The sequence below is a fragment of the Pteronotus mesoamericanus genome, unplaced genomic scaffold (genome assembly GCF_021234165.1).
Source record: "Pteronotus mesoamericanus isolate MK-2021 breed Mesoamerican mustached bat unplaced genomic scaffold, CSHL_Meso_final contig_90, whole genome shotgun sequence".
Lineage (NCBI taxonomy): Eukaryota > Metazoa > Chordata > Mammalia > Chiroptera > Mormoopidae > Pteronotus > Pteronotus mesoamericanus.
The window spans coordinates 43463445-43487327 of NW_026555277.1; the positions used below are offsets into that span (position 1 = coordinate 43463445).

Sequence of the window (23883 nt, forward strand, 5' to 3'; positions counted from 1 at the left end):
AGGTAAAGAGGAGCTCTTTTTCCTGCCCTGCCCCATGAATTTTATCCTTTTCACTTTATTTCATTACAAATGTAATGATCATTTTCTCTGTGATAGGCATTGTGCTAGCTAGCAATGGGAATGTGGAAAAGGGTAAGATTTGGCTCATGATATTTTTTAATAGCTTTGTGATATAATACACACAATTTACCCATTTGATGTATAAAATTCAGTGGTTTTTTTTTTTCAGTATATTCACAGACTTCACATTATTCAATATAGTTCCAAAACTCATAACATTTTTTACTAAAAATTTTTTTAGGTCCAGAGTGGGGAAAATCCTCCTTGGCTCCATTCCTAGGTCTTCTCTTTCTATCAGAATAATGAGACCTACTAATTATTAAATACCACCACCTATTAGCTCGGCATTGTGTCCAGTTGCTTTGTAAATGTTCTCTCATTATAAGCTCCCAATAACCCTCAAAATAAGTTTTATCCCTACCTTCCATATAATGACAGTAATATCTATATACCTAGCATTTTTTGGAGTACAATTATCTCATTTAATATATGTAGAAACTTACTTCTCTAGATTCCATTTTCTTTTTTTCCCCCTTTCCACTAGTTATTAACTCTAACTTTCACCTCCTGCTTCTTCTTCTAGTTCTTGAAGCTTGACAGGCTTTTTTTGTGACAGAGAGAAATATAGAAGCAGTTAAGATTTTCAAGGTTTTGATGAAAATCACAAAACCGAGATGCTATATTTATATCACAAATTTTTTAATGGGAGAGAAACTCCCCAGACGCAGGCACATGAGGCAAATGCCAGCCTACTGATGGGCTATGGCCAAATAGTAGTTCCTTTCAACCCTCAGCTTTGATTTAGAGAGAGATGAAAACATTTTCTTTCTATAAACTTCTAAGTGTCTGTTATTTTTAATCTGAGATTTGTTTTTCCTCCTTACAGATGTATCTAACTCTTTTACCAGTTAGTCAACTTCTCTGTACTATGAAGTGATTCATGTGCAAACATTCCTGTAGTAAAATTGTTCTCTTGGAAACAAACAAACATAAACACAAACCATTTTTAAATGCCCATGAAAAATCTGTGTGACTATGTGATGAACTATCATTGGTAAAAAGTAAGGAATAGTAAGAGGTTCCTATAAGTTTTGACAGATGTACAGCTAGAAAAAAAATTGCTTCTCCCCAAACCCCAGCACACAAAAATATTCATGTTAGTTAACTTTCTGGCATTGACTTAGATATTTTATATTATTTCTGGTGAACAATTGACAGTGGTTATTGAAGCCAGTTTCTGCACTGGTTTTAATTCAAGGATGATAATGTTTTGTGATGTATATATTTCTTAGACTGTGGAAAGAACGTTGTTAATAAAACTGCCAATTAAAAGGAAAATTTTACCAACCCTAATAATTAATAATTGAATCTGAACTATTTTAAATGAAGGGTGTAAATGAGGAAGAAGTTGAAGTGTCTACTTTGAAATTGTTTTTGGACCAGTTAGGCTGTTTTTTTCCCTAATAAAAAAACTTTTTGAACCTACAATTTCTTGTTAGTTCCTTTGATAATTGCTTCTTTAATGTTCAGTATTTTTTAAAGTACAGTTAGTTATATATTTTACTTGTCCATCTAAGTATCATATACTGTCATTCTGAGTTTGGAATTTTTTTCAACCATAAGCAAGGAAACAAGTATCCTAATGGTTTTATTTTATTTTGTTTTCCTAGGAGTCAGAGAATAATAAGTTATGTTCCCTATATTCCTTCCGAAATACCTCTACCTCACCACATAAGCCTGACGAAGGGAGTCGGGACCGTGAGATAATGACCAGTGTTACTTTTGGAACCCCAGAACGCCGCAAAGGGAGCCTTGCCGATGTGGTGGACACACTGAAACAGAAGAAGCTTGAGGAAATGACTCGGACTGAACAAGAGGGTATGTGTGGACTTAACTGTTGGGCTTTATTCTTTTAAAGATTCCAGGCCTTAAAAAAATGAGTGGGATTTCAAGGGCCAGAGAAGGGCATAATTGGCACTAGCTAGGAAAAAGTTATTCAGAAGTTACCATGGTGATGGCAGATTGTGATCCATTAAGTGTTAAGCAGATAGCTCATTTTTTTTTGGTAAAACTTTGTGCATTTTTTTGGTCTTAAGATAGCAAATCAAGGTTTTAAACTAACTGTAAGCCTTTCCCTGAAAAAAAGTAATATAGGAATTTTTCCAGCTGCAACTTTATTTTTGATTTTTTGTCTCTTTTTTCCTTTTGATTGATAGTGTTTTACCCTACAAATATCAACTGCTTAAAAAGCAAAAAGAAAACCCCAAACAATTTACTTCTCCTCATTTTTATGAATATCATAAATAGTATTATTTTGCTTCCAAATGTTGTAGAATTGAGATTTGAAGGTTTCTAATATTGTTAAAGCCAAATGTTCAAGGAGGAAGTGCTTTGACACATGACATGTTTTCTAATGTCGCATAACCACCTCTCTACTCTCTCCACAAGAGTCCACTTAGGGTCAAATATGTCCTAAAAAACAGATGAAAGGCTCTTTAAAACATTTTAAATAAATCAAACCTAAGTGATTGCTAGAATATGTATGGTCTTTCATTTTTTTATGTGCAGATTTTAGATTTTAAAATGTAGGGTAATTAATGATTCTGGATTTATTACTAACATTGTAAGTTAGACTTAAAACTCTGTGACACTGTGGGGAAATGGGGATTTGATATAAGGGAATTTTTCATTTAATTTTATTCCTTCAAGGGCCCCAAAATTTAAACTTTCAGATTAATTTTTGTGGATGTGTTCAGCACATCAGCAAGTTTTGTGGAAGTTTCTAAAATGTATTATGTACCTTTCTGTCTTACTAACCACATTATATAGAACACAGTGTAGATATTATTTGATGACTTGGGGGTCATGATTCAGTAGACTCTGAACTCCAGTACCTAACAATTAATATGACCCTGTGTAAGTTCTACAATCGTCCTGAGCCATGAATTTTTAAATTTGACATGGTACAATTACCTGACTTGGTAACTGAAATATTTTGAGAATTAACTATAATAATGAATATAAAAGTTTTTTATGAACTGCAAACTACATAAATTTGAAGGTTATTGTATCATATTATAAATGTTAGTTATTTTACCATACTATAATGTAATGATGTCCCCAGAGATCACTGGGGTAATTAGGACTCTTTGGCTTTATGGTTATTTCTTTGCAATTATGTAACCTTGAAGTTCCTGTGTCTGCTTGATATAGATATTTTTCAGCCATGAGTGTTTGGGTTGGTTTCTGCTCTTTAGGTTGTAGGCTGCTACTTCTTGTTTAGTTGTGAATAATTTATAATTTTCTCCTATTTATCTATAAATTATGAAATCAGATGATCATGACATTCTGGACTATATTTAAAATATGAACAAATATGTCTGTGTGAATTACTGAGAAATTCCAGGTAATATACATGATCTTTAGTACATGGACATTGTGCTAACTCTTCTGACTGCTCATATTTTATGTTATGCATTCTTGTCTATATTCTAGAATAATTGAGGCTGCCAGATCAGTAATCTCTGAATAAGTGAGATTGCTAGATTACTTTTATAAATCACCAGAAAGATGGTTTTAGTTCTATAAGAAAGTAGTTTTCAAAATACATTAGGGGACCCTTTAGTAAAAAATAAAGAAATTGATTTCTGATCATTGTTTTGTCCAGATTACAAGGGAATTTAAACTAATTTTTCTCTTGCAAGCAATGGTTAGTTTTGTACTCTTCGTCTTTATTACTGTGTTATAGATTTTATGAAATAGACACTTTTATTTTTTATTTTTTATGCTGATTGATAATATATCTTATTTTATTATTTTATTTTTTTAATTAATTTATTTACTTTTTAAATACATTTGTCTCTGAAATAGACACTTTTAGAAGATGAGACCTACAATTTAAGAGTTCTTCATCACTATATTCCTACTATTGGAGAATGTCATCTATGTACTTTACGAAACATTGATTATTTTCTACAGTACATATATTTTAGGCATCAGAATTCAGGTATTTTTAGTGTATGTTAATGTATGTAACATAGTAAATACAAACATTAAAATGTGATAAACATGCTCATCAAACTTACAGATGCCACAAATATGATAGAAACAGTGAATATAATGTATGAAATATAGAAAACAAAAGGAAAACTGAAAATATGGACTTAAAATTAATCATCAAGGTAAAATTTAATACTTTGTATAGTCAAGTCCAGAGGTTGTAACCGGAACTCCTAGCATGTCAAGTAATTACTGAAGGAAACTCAAGTAACAGACACATTAATTTTTTATAAAAGTTGTGAGTTTAAGGAGACAGAAAGTACAGTGGAGGTAGCATAATGAATATTGCTAAAAAATTACCAGTGCTATCTCAGTTAGCATTACTAAAATTGCAGTATGTAGCAAAGAGTGGTAGTCCTATTGAACTACCTGATCAATAGAATGCATCTGAAATATTGTGTTGAGTTGAGAATTACCACATTCCACAAGAGACTCTAAGTATTCTGAGAGGAGAACAATTGACATGATAACAGATGCAAAATTATAAAATAAAAGGAATGGTTGAAGGAACTAGTAATATTAACCATGGAGAAAAGAAAATCAAGGATGACATGATGGTTGTCTATAAAGATTAAAGTCAAATGGAGGAGGGATTGAATTTATTCTAATTCCTTGGGGATAGAATACAGATCAGTGATAAGAAGTTACGAGGAACCACATTATTGTTTATAATAAGACCAGCTATTGAATAGTTGTAGCTGTCCTTGTATGAGATACTCTTCTTGGGAAGATAATGAGTTGTCCTTGGAAGTATGCAGCAATCTTTTCTTTCTTCTGTTTAGCTTTCTAAAAAATTGTTGACATTATTACAGATGTACCCCATTCCTCCACTCTTTGCTCACCTCTACCAAGACCCTGCCTCCCCTCCCCCGGCCTTCACCATGCTATTGTTTGTGTCCATGGGCTATGCATATTTGTTCTTTGGCTGATTTCTTCACCTTTTTTTATACAATCCTGCTCCCACCCCCACTCCTCTGAGATCTGTCCATCTGTTTGATGTATCCATGCCTCTGGTTTTAGTTTGTTCATCAGATTCTACATATGAATGAGATCATACGGTATTTGTCATAATTACATTTCAACAGGGCTATTGTAGAAGACAGAGAATTAGTTTTTTTCCAATGCTTGGATTATTAATTTTTATGAACAATATGTTCATACAATATTCTGTAGTTCATAGTATACTTTTATAGCCCTAATCAAGGACTGCATGGTACCATGATTATTTTTCTGCAAGTTTTTTATTTCTTATTTTGTGAAGTGCTGTATTGGAACTGAGAGATCCTTACCTTCTAATTCTGCCCTTCCCCCAGCCCCCTGGGTGGATCCCTTTAGTAAGTCTAGTGAAATCAACAGGTCCTTTCTTATTTGAAAAACATGAAGTAAAATCCATGGAATTATAGAGAAAATGAATTAAATTAAAATTTTAAATATTAAATATTGCGATATGATGTAAAGTGCTACTTTACTAGTACAATATCATGAAATATATTGTGATTTTATTAGTTACTATGTCACAGATACTATGAATGTTTTGTGGTTTGTTGCCTGCATCCATGATTTGAGGAAATATAAAATATCAATTAAAGGTTAGTGATTTTTTTATCTGAGTTCATAGACCCCCTGAATTTTACAGATGGGTTCTTGGAATCTGTGAACCGTAGGTTAAGAACCTCTATGCTCTATGATAGGGGCCACCAATAATGAATGAAACAGCTTTAACGTTAAAGAGTTTATATTCTAGTAAGAGGCATAAGACATATAAAAATGAACTATAATTAAGTATATAATATGTGATAAGTTCCATGAGAGCTATATCAACAAAATGTTATAGGAGTTTAAAGTATAGTTTGCACCTGCCTAGAAAGCCATGGAAAACTGTTTAGGGAAATGGATCTTAATCAGTCTTAGATAATGAAAGGACTCACATAGGCAGAAACGGAGGGGAGGTACATTTCAGGCAGAAGGAACAGGCAGAGATCTGTAAAACATCCAACAGTTCAGGATCTAATTAAAAGTAGTAGGAGAGTAGTAATAGAGTGGAACTACAAAAACAGCCAATGAACAATTAATGACAATAAGTACATTCTCATCAATAATTACTTTAAAAGTAAATGGAATAACTTCTCTAATCAAAAGACATCTATATGCTTCCTACAAAAGACTCAGTTTAGATGTAAGGGCACACAGAGACTAAAACTGAAGGGATGGAAAAAGATATTCCATGCAAATAGAAACCAAAGGAAAGCTTAGAGTAGTTATCTTATTTCATTAAAAAATAGATTTTAAAACAAACTGTAGTAAGAGAGAAAGATAAGCATTACATAGTTATAAAGGGGTCAATTCAAGAAGAGAATATAATGTGTGAATATGTATGACTCCATTACAGGAGGACCTTAATATATAAAGCAATTATTAGCAGACCTAAAGGAAAAAATGGACAGCAATATAATAGTAGTAGGATATTTTTAATACCCCATTTATATCAATGGATAGATCCTCCAGACAGAAAATCAATAAGGAAACATCAGTCTTAAATAGCATATTAGATCATATGGACTTAACAGATATATACACAACTTCACATCCAAAAGCAACAGGATACAAATACTTCGCAAGTGCACATGGACCATTTTTCAGGAAAGATTATATATTAGGCCACAAAAGAGTCATAATAAATAAATTTAAGAGGATTTAAATCATATCAAGCATCTTTTCCAACCACAATGGTATGAAACTTGAAATTAATTATATGGAAAAAAACGGGAAAATTCACAAATATATGATTAAGCAACATGCTATTGAATAAGCCACGAGTCAAAGAAGAGATCAAAAGAGAAATGAAAAAATACCCAAGACAAGCAAAAATGGAAATGTACCAAAATTTGTGGGATGAAACAAAAACACTTCTAAAAGGGAAATGCATAATGATAAATGTGTATCTCTAGAAAGAAGAAAATTCTCAAGTAAACAACCTAACTTTATACATCAAGGAATGAGGAAAAAAAAAAAAGAAACCCAAAGTCAGAAGGGAGGAAATACTAAAGATTAGAGCAGTAAAAATGAAATAAAAACTAAAAAGACCATAGAGAAGATCAGTAAAAATAAAAGCTGGTTCTTTAGTAGGATAAAAGCACTGACAAGCCTTTAGCTAGAATCAAGAAAAAAAGAGAGAAGACTTAAATAAAAGAAAAAATGGAAGAGGAGATGTTGCAACTGATACCATAGAAATACAAAAGAGCACAAGAAACTAATATGAACAATTATATGCCAGCAGATTTGACAACCTAGAAAAAATAGTAAGTTTCTAGAAAGATAAAACCTGCAAAGACTGAATGATGATGAAATAGAAAATCTGAACAGACTTATTACTAGTAGGGAAATTGAATCATTAATTAAAGTCTCCCAACAAACAAAAATCCAGGACTCAACAGCTTCACTGGTAAATTCTACTGAACATTAAAAGAATTAATATTAATCCTTCTTGAACTCTTCCAGGAACTCTTTTAAACTCATTGAATGAGGCCAGCATTACCCTGACACCAAAACCAGACAAGGATGACAAGGATGCTACAAGAAAAGAAAATTATAGGTTAATATTTCTAAAACCTGCAACAATCTTCAACAAAATATTAGCACACCAAATTCAACAATATGTTAAAAAGATCATATACCATGATCAAATCAATTTATTCCAGGAATGCAAGGATAGTTTAGCATCAGCAAATCAATCAGCATAATGTACCACATTAATGAAATAAAGGATAAGAATCATAACAATAATCTCAATAGATGCAGAAAAAAACATTTTACACAATTCAACATCCATTTAGGGTTAAAAAAATCTCAAAAAGTGGGTATAGAAGAAACATACCTCAACATAATAAAGATTATATGTGACAAGCCCATGGTTTATATTGTACTCAGTAGTGAAAAGCTGAAAAGCCATTCTTCTAAGATCAGGAAAAAGACAGAGATGCCTGCCCTTACCACGTTTATTCAATATAGTATTGGAAGTCCTAGCCATAGCAATTAGGCAAGAAGAAGAATTAAAAGGTATCTAAATAGGAAAGGGAAAAGTAAACTCACTATTTGCAGTTTATATGATATTATTATATATAGAAAACCCTAAAGACTCCATCAAAAAACCTGTTGGAACTAATAAACAAATTTAGTAAAGTTGTAGGATATAAAATCAATATACGAAAATCTTGTTGCATTTCTATATACTAATAAGGAACTATCAGAAAGAAAAATAAACAATCTCATTTGTAATTGCATCAAAAAGAATAAAACACTTAGGAATAAATCTAACCAAGGATGTGAAAGACTTGTGTATGAAAACCATAAGACACTGATGAAAGAAATTGAAGAATATACAAATAAATGAAAAGATATTTGTTCTTATCAATTAGAAGAGTCAATATTGTTAAAATATCTATACTACGCAAAGCAATCTACAGATTCAGTGCAATCCTTACCAAATGTCCAATGGCATTTCAAAAAATAGAACAAGTCATTCTAAAATTTGTATGGAACTCAAAAAAAAACCAAACAAAAAACTTCGAAAAGCCAAAGCAACCTTGAGAAAGAAGAACAAAGTTTGAGGCACCATGCGCCTTGACTTTAAACTATGAAACAAAGCTGTAATAATTAAAACAGAATGGTATTGGCATGAAAATAGACACACAAATGAATGGAACGAAATACAGAGCCCTGAAATACACCCATGCATAGAAGGTCAATTAATTTATGACAAAGAAGCCAAGAATATGCAATGGGGAAATAACAGTCTTTTAAATATTAAATGATGTTGGGAAAACTAGACAGCTACATGCATAAGAATAAAACTCAACCACTGTCTTACACCATACACACGTCTTTAAAATTAATTAAAGACAAATGTAAGACCTGAAATTATAAAACTCCTAGAAGAAAACATAGGTAGTAAGCTCTTAACATTGGTTTTAGTGATAATATTTTGAATGTGACACCAAAAGAAAAAGCAACAAAAGCAAAACATTTTTTTTAAGAGAGCGGTGGGTGGAGGTGGAAGAAGTTAAATTGATGAATGATAATGGAAAAAAAGTAAAACCTAATCAGTGGGACTCTATCATACTAGAAAGTTTCTGCACAGCAAAGGAAACCATCAACAAAATGAAAAAGCAACTGACTGGATGTAAGAAAATACTCATAAAGCAAATATCTGATAAGGAGCTAATAACCAGAATATGTAAAGAATTCATACAACTTAATAGCAAAAAAAAAAATCAAACAATCTGAATAAACATTTTTCTAAAAAGTAGTTGGATAGCAAACAGTACATGAACAGATGCTCAATATCATTAATTATTAAGGGAAATGCGAATTAAAACTGTAGTGAGATATCAACTCACCCCTGTGAGAATGGCCATTATAAAAAAGGCAAGAAATTACAAGTGTTTGAGAGGATGTTGAGAAAAGAGAACTCTTGTGCACTGTTAGTGGGAATGGAAACTGGTGCAGCCACTACAGAAAACAGTATGGCAGTTCCTTAAAAAAAAATAAAAATAGGACTACTATAGATCCATCAATTTAACTTCTGAGTGTTTATCTGTAAAAAACAAAACAAAAACACTAACTCAAAAAGATGTATGTATCCCCATGTTTATTATTACAGCATTATTTACTATAGCCAAAATATGGAAGCAACCTACATGTCTATGGATGGATGAGTGGATAAAGAAGATGAGGTATATATATATATAAAGAAGATGAGGTGTATATATATACACACACACACATATATATACACATACACATATATATATACACGCACACACACACAATGGAATATTAGCCATAAAGAAATGAAATCTACACCCTGACGGGTGCGGCTCAGCTTGTTAGGCATCATCCCGCAAAGTGAAAGGTTGCTGGTTCAGTTCCCTGTCAGGGCACATGCTTAGGTTGTGGGTTTGGTCCCAGGTTGGGTGCGTGTAAGAGGGAGCTGATTGATGTTTCTCTCTCACATTAATGTTTCTCTCCCTCTCTTTCGCCTTTCCTTTCCTTCTCTCTGAAAATAAATAAAGTTTTTTAAAAAATGAAATCTTGCTATTTGCAACAACATGTATGAACCTTACGGGCATTATACTAAGTGAAATAAGTCAGACATAGAATGACAAATACTGTTTGACCTTATTTATATGTGGAATCAAAAAACAAAGAAAAAGAACAAGCTCATAGACAGAACAGACTGGTGGGGGGTGGGATGGGAGAAATAAGTGAAAAGTTCAAAAGGTTAAAAGAAAGAAAAATATATATGTCCTTTAAGAAAATTGTAAAACTTATTGACATGAAAAATTTGGATAAATTGAGAGTTGTATTATATTTTGGGTAGCCACACTTAGTAACATAGTAACTAACCTTAACGTTTACCACTTTAATATACAAATCCAGTAAGTTTTTAATAAAAATCACAGCTGGATTTGTGAGCGTTTAGTGGTAGGGTACTTAACAAACTGATTGTAAAATTCATATGGCAAGCAAAGGACCAAGAAGAGCCAAGACAATTTTGAAAAATAGTAAAGAGAGGGTACCATCTTATGTATCAAAAAAAAAGAAAGGTATGTGAAGATACATATGGGATATAAGAGTGAAAATGTAAGTTGTATTCAGATTATAGAGGCCCTTTAATTCTTGGCTAAGGAGTTTGAATTTTATATTGAAGTTTATGGAGGATTCATCGACTATTTTTTAGTTCAATAAGGTGATGGATTAGAGCTTTTTCTTGGGAAGGTTAATCTGGCAGAGCTGTGTAGGATATATGGGAGCATGGAGAGACATTAAGGAAATTATTTCAGGCTACAGATAATGAGAGCCTGGACTAAAGTGGCGGGAAAAAGAAAGGAAGAAGGGGTGCATATGGAAAAGATATTAGGAGATAGAATTATAAGGACTTGACATTTAGGTGAGGAGACCAAGAGAGAAGAATAGTTCGAAGGTAGTTCAGAGTTTTTAAACATGGGTGAATAGAAGGGTGGTAAACAATAAAAAAAAAAACAAACAAACGAGTAGAACATGTTTTGGATATGGGAGCAATAAGGATTTCTATTTTTAATTTTGAGTTTGATTCCTAATTGTCATTATCTGCTTGGGGCAATGGAACATAACAGTATAATCGGAGAACATAAATAATTATAGAAAGATCATTAAAAAGTTTCTGATGAATTTTGGAATATATAATAACTATATTTTAAGTCTGAGAAGATATAATAGCTCCACTAATATTAGCCTGGATTTGACCCTTTAAAACCCCAGGTCCAACCATTCATTTGCGACTTCTCTTCTCCTATGGGATATGCAAGCGTTCTGAAATGCATAACCCACCTCTCCTTCATTTCTACTTCCTTGTTTTAAGGACATACCTCATGAGTGACAAGCCTGTGTTGTTGACATAATGAATAACCTTTCCTGAATAATTCTTGTTCTGGAGAATATTTTGATTCTATCAAACTAAATATTCTCTCCTTCAAGCCACTTCCCCTCAAATACAGGAACTGATTTATAAAAAGTTTATTTATTTTACCCTATTTTAAAAACAGTATCTACATGATAAACAAAAGTTCTTCACATAGTAATAGGAAAGTTATTCTCTTACCAGCAGATTCTTTGATCAACCAAATAATTCTCCAGTATTTTGTCCGCCATATCGTCAAGAAATACTCTCTCCAAAGCAGTGTTTTCACTGGATTGCTGAAATACTGATGAAAAAAGGGGTTCTGTCTGAAGTGCCTCCTCTGAAAGTGAGGTTTGTGGGGAAATCAGCAACATTTCTGTTTTGTTGTAAATTTATCCTTGATTTTTTGGTCACAGGTAGGTAAGCAGGTAAATAGATAAATGCATAAATGCATGGATAGATGTATAGAATGAATGAATATCAACGTCTGCCTTTTTAAACATTGTTTATATTGGTGGGAAAAATGTGAAGAAAGACTTTGATTAATAGATTTAAGTTAAAATGCTTCCAAGATAAAAATCCTTCAGCTGTGATTAAATGATGAATTTTAGTTATCTTTGTATCATCCATCTTGTTGCCAGTGTAGCTGGGCTCTAACATAAGCGACAGTTGTCAGAAAATGAATACTTTAAAAAGGACTTCTATGTCTAAATACTTATATTTAATCAGAGAGTCCTTTGGCTTCTGAAAATAAGTTGTCTAATGAGAATTTCATTTGAGCAGCTGTGACTGAGGGGGTCAACAGGCATTGCCTAGGAGAATATGGCCCAGCTGGTTAAATCTGGTTGTTGTCGTGATTTAAATGGTCAAGTGCTGCTTGTAATCCAGGACCGTCTGTTTATAAAGGGAATAGTGAGTGCTTCAGCATAATGTACAGCTGTTTTAATCTCTCTTTAATAATAGTGCTTCAGCTACTATCATGTCTTGTGTATCATACTACTAAGTGTATGATCCTAGGTCGAGTGAACTGGTTTGGGTCAGCTTCTGGTGTCATGTGAGATTGCAAAGAAAGGGATACAGTGATATAAACCTTAAGTCTGAGACAATAAAACCTTCTATCTGACTTTTTGACCCTTTTAAAAGATTTTTGTTTTAGGTAATAATTATGGTGAATAGGAGGGAATGATAAGGCTTCTAGTTATATAGAAATAGTAGAATAAGTGAGCTTTCTTTGATAGAGGCCATAAACTTAATGGAGAGTATGCAGGGTTTAGGTACAGCTCCACAGACTATCTGTGGGTCAGAAATTAGAGTATTTGTCCAGTGTAATTGTTTTCTTTATGCTATCATGATAATGAAAGTATGTGAATTCATTTGACTGTGTATGTAGAGAGAAGACATGAACATTTGAGCTTTGGATTCCTGGTGGGATAGGCTTTCCAATGGATTATGCAGCTGTTACCCAGCACAAGAATGAACACGTGTTTATGTGTATATCTGATGGATTATTATCATTATTCACATCTCTAAACAATAATTTGTATTTCTACATATATTTTCACTGAATTATATTTAGTTAGCCAATGTGTTGATGTATATTACTCATCTGATACCTTTGCTCTGCTAAACAAGGAATGTGACATAGGTTAGTCAATAGGAAAACTCATTTCTGAAAGTCATATGTTTTTCAGTGAAGTAGATATGGGTTCAAATATAAGTTCTAATATTTAGAGGGTTAGTATCTATTGATTAAAGTGTGGGCTCTGGAGCTAGGCGGGCTACGTTTGAAACTCAGTCCAGCATTTGCCAGGTGGATGACATAGGGCACCTCTCTGTGCCTCGGTTTTCTCAACCAAAAAAAATAAGGACATAATTATAATGCTATCATGAAGATCAAGATTTAGTTAATGCAACTAAAACATTCAGAGCATTGCCAGAACATAGTGAGTGCTCAAAAAATATAGTTAACATTATTTCCTAGCTGTGTAACATTGAACAAATAATTTGTTTTGTGTTTCAGTTCCCTCACCTGTAAAACTGGATGAATAGTACCTTCCAGAGTTGTGTGAGGATTTGAAATATTATATGTATAAAACACATAGTTTCTATAATTTTAATGTTTACCCTATTGCTTTTAAAACTACTATTACTGTTATTATTTGGAAAAACATTTAAGAGAAATATTACAGAGAACCCACCCTGCACCACATACAGAATCATAGGAAATGTCCCATGGTGTTAGGGGATTTTAGCATTTGGCAGCAATGGTGTTCTTGTTTTCTGGAAGAGCAATTTAGTTTAACTCTCCTTTCCAGCTTTTTGGAAAAGCTGATACTAAAATTTCCCCACTGGAAGCCAATCTTCCCTGCTGAGAAATATGCCGAATATAATGTTGTCTGTGAGAGAGGTTGGTAAAGTATTGGATGAAGTTTTAAGATCAATGTGTTAAGAGTAATGTGTTCTGTTAAAAAATAATCTATTAAAAGCCAATTCTAAAAACAAAAAAAGGAACATTTACACCATTATAAAGCATCAAAAAGATCTTTTAAAACAAGATTTATGGATATTAGGTTATTGTCGCATATGATTAAAGACTGTATTGGTGAAGTGTTCAGGATATCCCAGATCCAGACCTTTCTTTATATTTCTCATTCATGGAGAAATTGGAAAAGGTTTTGGATTTTTGCATAAGAAACACATTAAGTATTCATTACAACTTCATTTTAATTTTCTTTAAAATACACCTTTTGTGATTATCGTTGTGATAATTATGTCCTTCGTCCTTTTTTAGAGAATTTATATCATTTTCACAGCAAATACCAGATAGTTTAAATAAACATATTTTATGAAAGTATGTACGATTAGGGATTAAAATGAGGAGCAAGAACTACTGGTTTTTGAATTATGAAAAAATCTGTTTGGTATGTTTTTGTATTAAGTATATTAGCTTTCTGATTTTTTGAAAACTGGTCATCCTCTCATACAACTTCATAAAAATATATATAATTACCCTAGATTTTGTGAACCCCAGACATTCTGAACAAATATCGGTTATTTCAATTTGCTGTTGTTTTGCAGCTCCTATTAGAGGTGTTGGCAATATGCTAGGAGGTTGAATCATTTTCTTAACTTCATTTTATGCATCTCTGCCTTGAAAAGATGCTTCAAATTTTTGGCACATTTTTATCTTCACAGATTTACACATTCTGCTCTTAAAGCTCTTTCTCTACACATGTTAAAAGATGCAGGCAATTGCTGCTGAATTTTCCCTCTTACTGACCTGGGAGGCAAGAAGGTGTTCTGGTACCATTTTGTTGTTTAGAAAGAGGATGGAGTTTTCGTCCTCTTCCTAAAGAGGTTGATGAAATAAGTAATATTCTCATATGATTTTTGAGCCTGTGGAGTTTGAATGGGCCATTAACATTTTGCATTTTTCCACTGAAATTTCACTAGATTAACTTCTTTAAGATTTATGCTTGGATTCTCAAAAGTAATAGGCAATTTTTAGATCTATGTATTTTTCTCTTACACAATATGTATGGAAATACAAAGAAAAATGAAAAGGAAATGGTAAACTTAAATATTTGTTTATTATGTAATATTTGAATAAGGTATAAAAATAAAATACCTGTGAATTCATCATCCAGCTTAATTAAAATTACTAATACTATTGAATCTACCTATGCTTTATTCACCTGTTCATTTATTTTCTACCTAGATGTAACTACTGCCAGATGTAACTGCTGCCAGACCTTTGTGTTTATCATCTTTCTTTTTTGTTTTAAAGCAGTTTTTATATGTGCTTAAATAATACATTATTTAGCTTTGTTTGCTCTAGAACTTTATTTAAATGGTATAACATTGTAACCTTCTGTGATTTGCTTTTTTATACTCATAATTATATTCTAAGGTCAATTTTGCTTTGTACAGCTCTACTGTATTTTCATTTTTGTATAGTATTCCATATACTATGTCATGGAATGCTACACAGGAGTATATTCTCCTGTCTACTGTCTCTGGACATTTGGATGATTTCCAGTTTTCTGTTAGTACAATGATGGTATGTACATTCTTGCACCTGTCTTCTGATACACATGTGCATGAGTTTCTTCTCTAGGGTGTATTCCCAGGAATGGAATTGCTGTTGACAGATTTCTGTATTCTTTTTCCACTCTGCTGGAAAATATTACACAAAGAAGTTGGCATCGCAGTGTCTGTGTCTTATAATCCCTGAAAGCTCTAACTTAACTGTCTGTATACCTTTTGGTTCCACCTTCCTCAGAATGTCTTGTACAGGTTTCTTTTTATCACTGAGCTTTTCAGAAGCTCACAAGAGCCTTTGATGGTCCCATCACTGCAATTTTCCTTTTTCCTTTTGTTATATCTTAATAGAATGTCTTCAGCCCTTCTTTCAACTATGAGTAGGAAAGTATTATCATTCTCCTACTGGACTATGATTACTGGGTTTGTTAGGAAACACACTTTTCTCCCTTTTGATTCCCCTTTATTGACATTTCTTGCTCAGTGTGCTTTTGAATAAAAGTAATTCCTGAGCTCAATATCAGGTTCACAATAATTTTTTTCTTAAATATCTTCTTCATATTCAAAATGAACTAGAAAATCCTGTTGGTTCTATCCAACATTTATATTGAAATAGATATTTTTTTTAGCTAAAGAGCTGACTTGTTAGCTGTAAATCTTTACCTTTTACTTTTTGATGTGTAATTTGAGAATCCTTTCAGATATTGGCCTTGATTTGATGTGCATTCTTGTCCTGACTCTGACGACTTACTGGATAGTACCTAATAATTTATTAATCAGTTAACTAATTGATTTTCTTAGCATTAATTTCTTAATTTGGAAAATGAAGACACTGGTTTAGCATTAAAGGCCAAGTTCTAAAATTCTATGATGCTTTGATTTTCCCTTAGAGTTTGTATCTAAATTTTGACATACACTCATAGTAATTTTCTTTTTCAAACTGTTTTCAGACTAAACAAGTCATCTGAACAAATCTCATGATTCATTTTCTTTTATTATGTTTGAACTTGTTCTTTAATATTTTCAGTCTCTTTTTTCTGATATTAGAATCTTTATGAAGATAGAGATAAAAGCTGCCTCCTATTTTTGACGTCTGAAAAAGTCATTGTCCAATGAAGTACTTATAGACAAATCCACAGATAACTGACTCAGAGTGCTAATTACGGTTTGAGAGATCAGCAAACAGGGGATTGTGTTACTGGGGTACCATGTTCCAGAAGAAGGTAAAGGTCAATAATTCTACCTTTTGGTTAGGCTGTTGTAAAGTGGTTTTGGGGCTGAGAGGGAATTCATGGCCATAATTAATAGCTGCATGAAGCTTTGGTTTAATGTTGGATTACTGTGACACTTATATCTATCATAGCTTTCTTGAGGGTTTGAGTACAACTGAGGAACCGTCACTGAGAGGCAAGGCAAGTACTCCCACAATGAAATCATCGAATATAGGCCATTCACTAGCACTGGGAGGGCAGAAGTCAGAGGCCTGAGGACTTCCCTAGTTGCTCTCACATAATGATTTGAAAACGAGTACAAATAGGTAACTAGAAAAAAATTGAAGATATAATGAACAATAACTGAAAAATGTGACAAAATATTGAGTAATTTACAACAAGAAACATGGCAGTGGCAACAGATGCTAATATATGATTTTTGAATGAAGGCCACCTATAGTCAAATGGCAGTTTTTTGAGTGTCTAACAAAGTGTGTTCACTAGATTTCATTTCCCTCCAGAGTGCAATAATTAGCTTAAGTGGAACTTTTTCCCAGATCTCTCAGAAATGCCTTTTATCTTGTACTTTTTGCTCATGTTGTAGACTGAGAAGAGATGGGAAACTTGAGAATTGATGCATAAGCAGCATGTTGTATTGGAGCTATCTCCCTTCATTTTCAGGTAGAAGGAGGAGGCTGGAGGAAATTGCCTGGTATACCTAATGTAAAAAGTCCTAAAAATTATTTTTTGGTCTTTATGAAAATATTTTATTATATCACATATAGTAAGAGTATCATTTTGGAAATGGAGGACAGTAGTAAATTAATGTTATATAAATGCTTATAAATATTATTATCATAAAACTCATGTGTCTAAACATTATTATCACAAAACTCATGTGTCTAAATGAAATGTATTAATTTTATTTCTCCATTATTCATTTTAATTTAACTCTTAAGCCCCCATTTTGACTAATAGCAGAAAGTCTAGTCTCTCTTCTGGTAAACTCAGTAACTTCAGGATTTAACTTCAGTCAATTAGACATATGTCCCTTTCACTCCTTCATGGTGTGATCTGACATTCAGAGGGTTTAGGCATTTTACTGGCATCAGAGCATTGGTATCTGGCCAATGATCATCAATCTCTATTATGCTTGGAATAAAATTCAATACTTAAAACAAACAGCATACTCTGGCTTTCAGGGCCCATCTTATATTACTTGACCCTTTTCTCAGGCCACTCCAGATACACTGGCCTTTCCAATCCATTCCCCGCCCCCCCCCGACCCGACACCAGCGTATTTTAATTTCTTTCTACTTGTTTTTCCCTGTATCTACAATGATTTTCCTTTAGATCTATGTATACTGGCTCCATCTTATCATTCAGATCTCAGCTTAATTACCACTTCCTCAAAAAAGCCTTACTTAACCTCTAAATCTGAAATAGACTCCAGTTATTCTTTAACATATTACTCTATTTCATTTTCACTGTAACATTTCTCACTACTTGATATGCTCTTGTTTATTTGTCTTCTTAATTGTCTGTCTCAGTCCACTGAAGGGGGGAAGTCAAGAAGAGCAGAGACTGTCTGATTTGTTCACTGCTGTATTCCCAGTGCCTAATAATGACTGGGCCCTAATGTTAAATGTTTGTTGATTGAATGAACGTGTGAAGATTGTTAAATGATCTGGAATGGTAACTTTTGTTTTCATGTCTGCCTCTCTTGTCTTTGTATTTACTTTTTCTCCTCCCCGCACTCAGGCCTCTCTTAACCATGTCTTTTTCTTTAATAACATTGCAGGCCAATGTAGGAATTCAAAATAATTCTCCCTTTCATGACCTTTTTTTCTCTATATTGGTGCCCATAACCTATTTAAAAGTCAGCTGCCTATGGGAGTGTGATTCTATATAAAATTTCATTTTTTATTGTCCACTAAGTTAGACATACATGTTCTAACTATTCCGAAACTGCAACCTTTCAGTTCTCAACAGTTTACCATAATTGTATGCAGATACATAACCCTTTCGATAAAGTTACATAAGTGAATAAAGTTCTTAGACATACCCTATTTATTTGAACCATTATAAAAACTGAGAGTCACTGCCTCTCACTTTGTGTGACTACTTCACCCACTACTTGCTATGTAGTCAGTATCAGAGGATAGGGTATTCATTCTTGGTTCCTAATGGAAACTAGCTTCTCTGATTTTTTCCAAGCTTAAATTTTTTTATAACAGTAACACTTTTTCATTATCCCCCACATCTGCTGTACTTTTGTTTTCTTTGACATGACTATAAGTTGGACATTCCTTAGTCATGTTAGAACCACTACACATCATTAAAATTTGGTTCGTGGTGACCTTTTGTATCTTTTCCCTTGTGAGCATTCAGGTTAAGAAACTTAAAGATGTAACAATGTCATGACAGGGTTTCTTATCTAAAGAGTCAGCATTATGCTGAAGTTGAATTAGTCCAACCCGTTTTATGTTCAGTCATTATCCCAACTACCTAGAATAATCTCTTATCTCCCATCTATTTATCTAATTTTTTAAATCTATTTTATAATATACTAAAGCCAGATCATGTCTGATCTTCTACTAACTACTTCAGCGCTCATAATTCCTTCCTTTTGTAAAATTCATGGAACCTAAAAAAAAAACATGGTCAAATTAAAAAATTGCCAGGTGCTGGGAGGTGGGGGAATAGAAAGAGGTTAATAAAAGGTACAAACTTTCAACTATAAGATGAATAAGATGTGAGGAGCTATTGTATAACATGGTGACTATAGTGGGTAACACTAGTGTATAATTGAAATTTGCTAAGATTAATATTCATCTTAACAGAGTGGAACTTCAGTGTTCTTAAACTCCTCCCTGCAACAAGGAGTAAATAGGTGAGGTGATGGATGTATTAAATAACTTGATGAGGGAAATTCTTTTACAATGTGTATTTATCAAATCATCCTGTTGTATACTTTAAAGGTCTCACAGTTATGTCAATTATACCTCAATGAGGCTGAAAAACATGCCATTTATCAATAGATTATATAGCTGACTATAATTTTTGCTATTTTAAAAATTGAAATAATTATAGATTCACATGCAGATGTGAGAAATAACAGAGAGGGATCCAGGGTGCACCCTGTCCGTGTTCCCCCAATGGTCACATTTTACAAAACTATCATGTAATATCACAGTCAGGTTATTGATATTGATATAATCCACTGATTTTATTCATATTTCTCCAGTTTTAATTGTACTTAGTTGTGTGGGAGTGTGTATATTAAGCTTTATACAATGTTATTATCTGTAAATCACCTGTGTGGGTTCATATATAACCACCATAATCAAGATACAGAATAGTTTCAATATCACAAGGATCCTTGTGTTATTTTTTATAACCATACCCACTTTCCTTCCACTTTAACACCCTCACCCTTCATGCCAAATCTGTTAACCACTAATATGTTCTTAATTTCTAACATTATGTCATTTCAAAGATGTTATATAAAATTAAATTATACTGTATGTAAATTTTTTAAATTGGCTTTTTAAAAAAACTTAGCATAAGTCCCTGGAGATTCATCCGAATTGTGGCATGCAGCAATAGTGCATACTATTTTATATTGCTGAGTAGTTATCATTTATGGGTCGAAGGACAGCTTCAATTCAAATATCCAGCTTTTGGATACTACAAGTAAAGTTGCTATAAACATATGTGTTTATATGTGTACAGGTTTTTATGTAAACAAAAGTTTTTATTTCTCTGGGATTAATGACCCAGAATTTATAATTTATGGGTTGTATGGCAATTTATGTTTAGTTTTATAGGAAACTGAACCATTTCACATTTCCACAAGCAATATATAAGTAATCTAGTTTCTCTGCATCTTTGTCAGCATTTGGTTTTGTCGCAATCAATTTAGCCATTCTGACAGATGTGTAGTAGTGTCTCAACATGGCTTTAAATTATATTTCTCTTATGGCTCATTTGACATCTGTATATCTGTCCTATCTGGTGAAATGCCTATTCACCTCTTTTGTCTATTTTTAATTGTATTTTTTAACTTTAGAGCTGTGATAGTTCTTTTTAATTCTAAATACTAGTCTTATGTTGGATAGGTGATTACCAATATTTTCTCTCAGTCTGTATATTGTCTTTTCTTTTTCTTCACATAGGCTTTCACAGGGCAGAGGTTTATACCTTTGAAGAGGTCTACTTAATTTTTTTTTTTTAATTTTAGGGATTGTGCTTTACATGTCAAGACAAAGAACATTTTTGCTTAGCCCAATATCCTAAACATTTTCTATTTTTTAATAAAAGATTTATAATTTTACATTTTGTGTTTAAGTCTATAATCCATTTAAAGTTAATTTTTGTATCAGGCCCGAGGTTTAGGTCACATTATTGTATAAAGTGTGAGGGTTAGGGTTCATGTTTTTTGCAAGGTCATTGGGTAAAAAGACTATATAAACATACAAGTTAATCATATTTCTTTATATTAGCAGTGATAACTGAAATTAAAAACCCAATACTGTTTGCAATCATTCCAGATAAAATGAAAATCTTAGGTATGCATTTCACACAACATCTGATGATGAAATTACAAAATGCTGATAAAAGAAATCAAAGATCTAAATAAGTGGCAAGACATACTGTGTCACGGGTCGGAAGACTCAGTATGGTAAATATGTCAATTCTGCACCGAATGATCTATATGTCTAATGCAATTCCTATCAAAATCCCAGCAAGACTATCGTGTACATAGACAATCATTTGAAAATTTGCTTAATTTTTGCTTTTGTGTTTTAGGTTAAGTTGTTGATAGTTGTGACAAAAACTGAGCAAATAACTAGAACAGGAACAGAATCACAGAAATGGAAATCACAAGGAGGATTATCAGTGGGGAGGGGGAGAATGGGGGGAAAAGATTCAGGGAATAAGAAGCATAATTGGTAGGCACAAAATAGACAGGGGGAGGTTAAGGATAGTGTAGGAATTGGAGAAGCTAGAGACTTTATATGTACAACTCACGGATATGAACTAAGGTGGGGGGAATGCAGTAGGGTGGGGGGAGGTGCAGGCAGAGGAGGATAAAGGGGAGAAAAAATTGGGATAACTGTAATAGCATAATCAATAAAATATACTTAAAAAATAAAAATAAATAAAAAAAATAAAACTCAGCTCCTGGGCTTCCCTCCTGGAAAAACAAAAAAAGAAAAGAAAATTTATGAAAAAGGGAAAGGACTTAGAATAGCTAAGATAACCTTGACAAAGAAGAATAAAATGTTAGAAATCACTCTACGCCATATTAAGGTTTACTACATAGCTACAATAATTCAAACAGTGTGGTTAGACACATTGATCAATGGTACCTAATAGAGAACCCATAAATAGAACCACAAAAATATGCTCAAGTGATTTTTGACAAAAGTGAAAAGTGTTATTTGCTATTTTATATTTACTGATTTTGCCACCCAAAAAGATTTTAATTTCCTTGAGGGGGCAGATGATATCCTTAGTCTATCTTCCCAATGCTTAGTTTAGATCTTAGCATATAATGTGCGTTAACCTAAAAATCTGTTTGTTTGTAAAAGGTTCCAGAGAGATGAATAATATTATGGCTCAAAGGAGACCAATAGATTCAATTTTTAGGGAGTATCTCTTCAGTTAAAAAAAGGCATACATAAACATATTTAAATAAATACATATATATATGCTCATTATTTCCATAAGCATTTATTAAGCTCTTTCATCTGGTAGTGCAGTGGGCCTGGGGTGGGGAGAAGTAAACATGGAGAAAGAGGAGGAGAGGATGAGCGGGGGGAGAAATGGATGTTGGTTTTTAGTTTCTCATAGTTTAGTTGGGGAAACAGATGCACATAGAGTAATTCATATTATAGTAAGTACTATGGTAGAAGATGATTTAAACTGCATTTTAAAGCATCTTCTGCTTGATCAGAACAGGGAACCAACATTGTGCCTAGGAGATCTCAGAAGGGATCTGTAGACATTTGAACTGGGTTTTGATGAATTGTAAGTTATTTATAGTGAAGATGAGATAGAATCCCAGGTAGCAAAAACAGCATGTATAAAGTTTCAGTGGTATAAATAACCTGTGAGTTTGGTGAATTTATGAGGTTTGATGTGGCTAGGACAGGAGACAAAACTGAAAAAATAGATCGAAGCCATTCTAAAGAGTTTGAATTTTGTTTTGGGAATTGGGGAGCAATTGAGAACTTTTTAAGTAGGAGAGTGAGTGACATAATTGGACATATTTTTTAGAAAAATAACTTTGGTGGCATTGTGATTACAATCGGAAAGCAGCAAGGCCAAATGAAGGAAAATCTTTTAGTAGGCTGTCTTAATGGGCTATGCATGTACTGTTAAGAGTCTAAACATAAAACAGTGGCAAGGGGTAGAGTGGAGGAATCAGAATGTGTGTGTGTGTGTGTGTGTGTGTGTGTGTGTTTGACGTTGCTAATTAACTATGGGGTTGTGAAGTTAGGTAGAGTCAGAGATGATTGGAGTATCCAAGCAGACAGATTTAATGGTGAGGCTATTAAGAAAGTGAATATACTCTTTTGGTAAGCTGCCTGACATGACCTCTGAAAATGTATTGCTATTTAACTTGAACCAGAAACCGTCACAAGGTCATACAAATCAAGAGGTCCAGCCCTGGCCAGATGGCTCAGTTGGTTGGAGCATTCGTCCTGTGCACCAAAAGGTTGTGGGTTCAATTCCTGGTCAGGGCACATGCTCAGGTTGCAGATTCGATCCCTAGACAAGGCACTTATGGGAGGCAACTGATCGATGTTTCTTTCACATCAGTGCTTCTCTCTCTCCCCCCCCTCCTTCCTCTCGCTCTAAAATCAATAAACATATTTTAAAAAGAGGTTCAAATCTTTGTGTTCAATTTAAGAACACTTGCAAACAGCCAGAACAGGGACAGAATCATAGATATGGAGATAGATCATTTGGAGATCATTAGTTGGGAGGGGGAAGAGGGAGAATGAAGGAAAAGGTACAGGGATTAAAAAGCATAATTGGTGGGTACCAAATAGACAGGGGGAT

General features: G+C 33.2%; 1 protein-coding gene across 25 annotated transcripts in view; it reads left to right on the plus strand.

Annotated features, from left to right (window-relative positions):
* Positions 1 to 23883, plus strand: part of SOX6 (SRY-box transcription factor 6) — a 606402-nt gene that overhangs the window by 269338 nt on the left and 313181 nt on the right. For all 25 annotated transcript variants that reach the window (XM_054586042.1, XM_054586045.1, XM_054586046.1 and 22 more), the window contains one exon: positions 1731 to 1938. In XM_054586042.1, coding sequence (XP_054442017.1) covers positions 1731 to 1938 — 208 coding nt within the window. The remainder of the gene's footprint in view (positions 1 to 1730; positions 1939 to 23883) is intronic.